This window comes from Penaeus monodon, chromosome 16 (genome assembly GCF_015228065.2).
Source record: "Penaeus monodon isolate SGIC_2016 chromosome 16, NSTDA_Pmon_1, whole genome shotgun sequence".
NCBI lineage: Eukaryota > Metazoa > Arthropoda > Malacostraca > Decapoda > Penaeidae > Penaeus > Penaeus monodon.
Window position 1 is genome coordinate 5,338,051 of NC_051401.1, and position 7,165 is coordinate 5,345,215.

General features: G+C 38.5%; 1 protein-coding gene across 1 annotated transcript in view; it reads right to left on the bottom strand.

Annotated features, from left to right (window-relative positions):
- Positions 1 to 835: 835 nt before the first annotated feature.
- Positions 836 to 7,165, bottom strand: part of LOC119582461 (ATP synthase subunit delta, mitochondrial-like) — an 8,390-nt gene continuing 2,060 nt past the window's right edge. Inside the window, exons 2-4 of the mRNA XM_037930704.1 lie at positions 1,962 to 2,067; positions 1,420 to 1,612; positions 836 to 1,271 (exon numbers count right to left, since the gene is read on the bottom strand). Of these exons, the coding sequence (XP_037786632.1) occupies positions 1,093 to 1,271; positions 1,420 to 1,612; positions 1,962 to 2,066 (477 nt within the window). The 5' untranslated portion in view covers position 2,067 and the 3' untranslated portion in view covers positions 836 to 1,092. The remainder of the gene's footprint in view (positions 1,272 to 1,419; positions 1,613 to 1,961; positions 2,068 to 7,165) is intronic.

Sequence of the window (7,165 nt, forward strand, 5' to 3'; positions counted from 1 at the left end):
CCTCCTCCCATCCTTCTACTGCTTCCACCTCTAAAAACCTTTTGAGTACAAGTGGGATGGATTCTTTGTGATTCCCCCTACAGTCCCTTACTCTGACAATACATTTTTCTTCCAACAATGTCTCCAATAACAAGTAGGTAAAGTTTCTTTTCGCAGTTGTTCCAATATTTCACATCTTGGCAGAGTTACATCCGAGTCCCAAGCTTGTGCACTATCTACCCTGACTGACCTCACTCCTACCAACAATATCTCCCAAAAAACAAGCAGACAGTCTCCTTTCACAGTTGTTCTGATCTTTCATTTCTTGGCAGTCACATCCGAGTCCCAACCTCGTGCATTGTCTATCCTGACTGACGTCACTCCACCCTTTATACTTGTACCACAATGTTTTCTCTCTCCGATTGATTGTCTTATGTACAACAAGGATCGGTATGTTTTTGTTATTTTGTGGGTGTATGACTGTTGGGGGCAATTATATTCCTCGCTAGATACAACTTGTAGGTCAAAGTTTCAAAGCAGGCTAAGATGCTTTACAACATGACTATTTGAAAACTTTCTGCTTAACGATTCGCATATGTGGACGAAGGGGATGAAGAGAAGAAAAATACCATGCAAAATTAGTTGATATTGCTACAAGGATAGATGAGGCTTTATTAGAATGTAAAATACATCTTAAAACCGTTTCGTTCTTTTCGCTTTTTGGATACCCACTCTTTATAATGGCAAAGTAAAAGAATACGGATGATTGATCATGCCGATTCATGCTGTTCCATAAAATAATATGAATGTTTGCATTACTGTAAAAATATTTGTTGTAGGATGCATTGAAAGAAAATTTATTTACTTATTTATTTACATATAAATTTTACAACCCTAGCACAATTGATAAGGTCCTGTTCTTCCACTGGAAGCATATTGTGGTGAAATGTTTATTTTGGGGGGAATGAACTATTTATAGTTGTATGGCAGTCACAAAAATGAGTAACTATATATATGTTCCTACAAATGTGTCCCATTTAACAATATACTTCTTAAAAAAAACATTCACTGGTGTCTGCAAGCAGTAAATTAACTTTGTACAGCAGGCAGTGTTCAGCCAGACTCGGCAGCCCTCACAAGCTCTTCTGCAACTTCAACAGCAATCAAGGCCTCAGCCTTTGCCTCTTCTGTTGCAGCAGCATTGGCTTCAGACTGAGCCTTGGAGAGGATGTCACGAGCGGAGGCAAGATCAAGGTCCTCAACACCAGCTGCTTCCTCAGCCAAAATCTGGACTGTAAAAAGCAAGAAAATAACAATGAAAATACCTTCCTTTCACATTTGCCATCTGATTCTTATTAATGAAGAATTGCATCTAATGTTTTCAACAATAATTTTCAATAATGTTGGCAAAAGGACTTATTTTGAACCACAAAATCTTACCTGATGAATCCTCATTGATGGTGACAATCCCAGAGCTCACAAAGAACTTCTTGGAAGTGCCATCACCTTCAAAAACTGTCAAGACTCCAGGCTTCAGAACTGCCAGAGATGGTACGTGTGCAGGCAAGATACCAAAGCTTCCAGAAAATGAGGGGACGTCAATCTGCCTAACACTTGCCGAGTTGTAAAACACCTGTAAAGAATATATACCAATTGGAAAATAATAATGATATTTATTATTATATAAAAAGCACATGTAACCAAATAAATATTCATGATTTAAATTTCAGCAATGCACTTCCATTTTTCTAATATTTCCAAGAATTACATTTAATAGTTTACAATAACAGAAAATTTGGTAAGACTTAAATGACTCCATACTAAAACACATGTAATAATTAAAAGTGATAAAAATTGTTTACCCAGTAAACAACCCTATTTACAAATTACAAAAAAACAGGAATTTAAATAAAATAAAAAATAAATGATTGTGCTACTACAAATCCTTTGCTGATGAAAAAAGAAAAAAATTAGAAGCCTACCTGGTTCTGTGAAGCAAAGGTGAAGGCCATGGGTGCATCAGAGTATGCTCTGGCACCCATTCGGGGCACCTGACGCACCAGTGTAGAGGCCGCACGTGCAAACATCCTGAAAAATTTTTGAAAGTTAAATTAGGTTCTGACCACTGTTGGAAAGATGCAGATAGTAAATTCGTGAGAAGAGGAGGAAAGGTAGAAAAAATTCAGGACTAAATTCCTGAACTGTAGTTCAAGCCTACAATGACAGTACCAGAAATCTCGGGTTGTTCCTCATTCCGGTGACTTCTGGCAACCATCCAGCCATTTTGCTATGGATAGCAGAACTTCCTGCTCAACTTGCTTTAGGACGTCATGACACCTATAGCTGTACCCTTGATGAGGAGTTCACATATCATGACAACTGTAGGCGTTCCTGGCCGTATGAGGTTAAAAGTACTTACTGCTCAATTCAACTAAAAGCACAGTAGGACCACCTACTCAGAAAATAGTCAACACCTCACATCGCACAGGAGAAATTCAGAAAGCACAATTCAGATTTATAAAAGGTATTAGAAATGACACCTTTCCCGATTCACATATTTCTCTTTCCCCCATATTACCCAAATTTAATATGTGAATAAAAAAATATATACTACTAAGGGTTGATGTAGGTAAGCTAACTAAGGAGTTATGTATGTGAAACAAATGAGAAGGGTAAAGTAATACTGGAAAGCAAACTGGAAACGAAGATGTGGATAAAAGTGTAGCAGCACGACCTGCAACCTGAAGCTAAATAGACTTCCAAAGTTGCATCACATCAGGTCCAATAGCCTTGTCCTTTGCCCTCTCACGAGCAGGTGCTTCTCGCAACTCGCTGCTGAGACCTGACTGGTTGACTCAGACACCTGACGACTATCTGATTGGATCACAGGCTCCCTTTATTCTCTGTTCTCTTGCACAGCTTCCATGTAATTAAGCTTCAGCATCCAGAACGGAGATCAGCAGTTCATGATCCTTCCCGATCACTACAGCAAGCAGCTACAACATAAGGACAGCCATGTCCTCCACTTCACTACAACACCCAGCCATACGGTGGACATACCCACCAACTCCAATCACTCCTATAAAGAGATTACTATAGACCAGACAAGTGGTAGATGCCTTCCATCTACACTGTTAACCCTGGAGTGAAACATTTGGTTTATCACACTCACTGGAGGCGAGTACCTGTAACAGCATGACCTGCAACCTGCAGCTCCACATAAATCCCAGGCTGGGTCACATTGTCCTTGTGACTCGTTGCCAAGACCTGACTAGTTGACACCTCACAGCTATCTGATTGAACTGCAGGTTTCCCTCATTCCCTGTTTGCTTATGCAGCCCCCATGTACTTTAGGATCCAGAACCAAGATCAACAATCCAAGGGCAGCCATGCCCTTCCCTGACTGGGGAGACTCTCCAGGTCCCCCGTGGACATCTTTACAGCACCCAGCCATACATTGGGCATTCACACCAACTCCAATCACCCCCATAAAGAGATTACTATAGACCTGACAAGTGTAAGATGCACTCCATTTACTAAAGACAGATGTGGATTAAAAAATTAATTTTAAGATAACAGTGAACAAATTACATTGTAATTCTAACTGCAAAGCAGTTAAATGCAATATCCAGGGCATATATATATATATTTTTTTTTTTTTCTTTTTTCTTTTTTAATGCTTTAACAGGTTTTGATAATTATTTATGCTATTCTGTGCAATAAGCTTCCACCCATGCACATTTTTGCCACCGGGAGACTTGACAAGCCATGTGACATCATTCCATGAGAAAGGTTTCATTTTAACAGCTGTGTCAATTCCAGGTCCTTTTTCAAGCAATATATAGCTATGCAGAAGAAATAGACATTAGTATATAGCACAGCTTGATATTTGAGCCTATCATCATGTGGCCTAAATGTTGAAAAAATCCCATGGTTTGGGAATATAGAAGTTGTATATATTCCACAGGTGTCAATGGACATGGCCCCCTGGCTAGGGAATATATAGACAGTAGTGTATAAATTCCATGGGGTTTAGGTTAAGTTACTTTATTGATTAGAACATACTGACAGTTTTGGATTATATGAAATCCAATAGATTTTACCAAATGATGGGTTTGATTCCTGTAGTTTTTCAAAAGTTGGTGTGTCAGTCTATAGACTTTCAAAGATGGTGGGGACATCCAGAGTTTCATTAGCTCTCTGTGTGTGTGTGGGGGGGGGGGGGGGGGCTGGCTACAAATGATAACCTGAAATTAACATGACAGTTGTTAACAAGAACCATTTCATGTTGCTTATTGTTCCAGAATTTGTGAAAGTCAACTATTTGGGGCAGTACTGGGCTGGTTGTCACATCGTGGAGAAATGTCGTTTTTATATATGCACTGGCAATAGGAATTTATCATCAAATAAAGAGCCACTCAATGAAGTATGGCAACTACAACTGTTGTGTACAAGGTTGGTATAGCTTTAGGGTATGACAATTTCACTTTCATGATACAAAGTACATGGCACAGATAAAATTTTAGACTTTTAACTCATCACTGCCAGGAAACAGAAATCCCTGAGCATGATAAAACTCTGGTGATTTCTGGCAATGGCCCTACACAGGGCATGGGAGTCCGCTACATCGTGCTACATGTCCTGCTCCACAAACACTGGTGCGTCGTCGCGAGTAGGGGCTTACCCCGCCGACCAAGTGGTTTGTTATGACGCTGGTACATATGACCCGGCAAGCATTGGGTTAAACTTTGTCACTGCTAACACAGTGAAAATAAACTTATTTGCCATGTGAATATAAATACAGCAACTCCAACATTTATCCTTCACTGATAAACTGACACGTGTACTTTTGATTGATGTTATGTGAACTCGGGAAAATTGATTTGTTGCTGTTCAGTTGACAGAGATAACTTTAAACAAAGGTATAGAGGCAACCACACTAGTTATTTACATGGTACTATAAATTGGAAAGAAAGAGAAAAAGGTACTATAAATTGGAAAAAAAGAAAAAACTATGGTGAATGTTAACTAATTGACCACACCCCTATCATGGAGAATCCACAAACATAGCCATTTGAATCAAAATACTTTCTAATTTCATCACCATAGTTCTCTACTGTAGGTTCTGCCCCCAACTTCCAAAAGATAATTATGGACCAGGCCTCTGCATGGCACTTGTCATAACCCATTTTCTTCATTTCTAGTTTCTGGTATACTTTAATACTTCATATTAAACTATACCAATCAGTTCATTTTCATCTTTGTGGAATGGATGCACCAAGCTAGGGCAAATTGAAGATGATATCCTTGATGAGGACAAAAAACTGCAGACAAATGGTAATGCCACAAATAAAGGAAAAAGATCATGGAAGGTGCTGCTCATAGTGCATGATCTACTCAGCACTCTCAAGTTTCAGCTCTATCTTGCTGTGCATAAAGATATAATAATATTTGCCAGGGGGTGTTGCAGGGTATAGCTCCCATCAAACCTCCCCTTGGGCAGTTCCTAAAGGACATACCCACTCATAGCAAATTTAAATCACTGGATCTGGATGCTTCACTGCTATCACGTGGCCCAAAATACTGGCATTAGACTTGCATCGGTGGGGACCCACTGCTGGGTGTGGGGCTTATAGGCTGGCACAAATGAATACTCGTGTGCGGTGACAATGCCTACCCTTTGCATTATCTTTTTTGGCATAAGCACTTTCTGATTTTTTGCCATTTTCCAGCATCTATATTTTTCATCTGATTTGCTCATTAGTTGGTAAAAGACTGTTTTCCTTGTATAGACTCCACATCTCTCTAGGTAGTCCATAACTCAGTGCAGTAATAATAACAATAAGTTTGTTATTTGTCATTCATTTATTTTTCTTTTTTCATAATATTCAATTTTCTGTAATACAACCTGCCCTGTCAGTCATGGCAGGCATTTGCCACATCTGGTAATAGAATAATCATTTACAGCATTATAGACAATGAAGATATCCAATTGCAGTAATATTTTAAAACTATATACTGCAGTAAATCTTACTTCTATGATGACAATATTTTTGCACATTTAATATATTCAACTAAATTCTGGGCAACCATAGGTTTGTTGTCACTGCATCAGCTGTGAAGATGCGTGTTGCCCTATGTATTTCTGAATAGAAAACTGCTGTAATTATGTAGAAAACAGATGAATTAATGGTTGACAATAAATCAGAAGGGATTTCTAAAGTCTATTTGTCATTACTGATGTGTGATTATCATCATATGCCTTGACTTGGCAAGTTTGTTCACGACTCCCCATGAAAGGGTCTTAGTCAGGCAGTATTTAGTCTAAGATTCAACTTTTAGGAGATGTGGAAGTGGAACTGTAAGAAGAGTCTTTAAAACTACAATGCAATTTTGCCTCAAATAGGATAGAAAACACTCAAAAGACCCTTTTGATTTATTGTCAAATGTCAACTTAATCATTTCTTACATTTTACTGATATTTTCTGTTCACTCCTGCAAGGGCGGTCTTTAATTTTGTCCTAATATGTTAGGACAGTCTTTAATGTGTCCTTATGCAAAATTTCCTTTGATGATAATTCCACTTTGGAAATAATAAGAAAAGCTTCAGGGCCTATTTTGATAAAACATCAAAATAATGGACAGCACTGGAAGTCAATAGGAACCTGCAGAGATCGAAGAAAGTGATTTATGAAATGTTAAAAATTCAATTTCTCAAAAACCAGAGGCAAACTTTATCCCGAAAACAACAGGAAGGTTAATTTTTAAAAAACCCAGCCAAACTTTGTCCAACAAACACAGAATAAAATTGCTCCTGACTAAATGAGCCCAAAAAGTTCATTTTCAGAAAAGGCAAGCCAAGTTTTGAACAACGCAATTATATTAAACTGTTTAGTTGCACACAAGTTAACATTGTGTGTCATGCGAACCCAGAAATCCAACCCAACTTTACCTACCTTCTATTTCTTTTCTAGACAGGGGGACAAGCCTCCCCTGTAGTTCCCTTTATTAGCACTTCATGCCAAGTGACATTTGTTATAGAAAAGAAAATGTAACACATACTGTCAGGGTATGTTACCGAGAGTAATGCAACCCTCAGAGACGAAGTCCCAAAACCAGGTTATCATGCGAAAACAAAATTTCAAACCTAACCTTTCCTACCTTTTATTTATTCCCTAGACAGGGG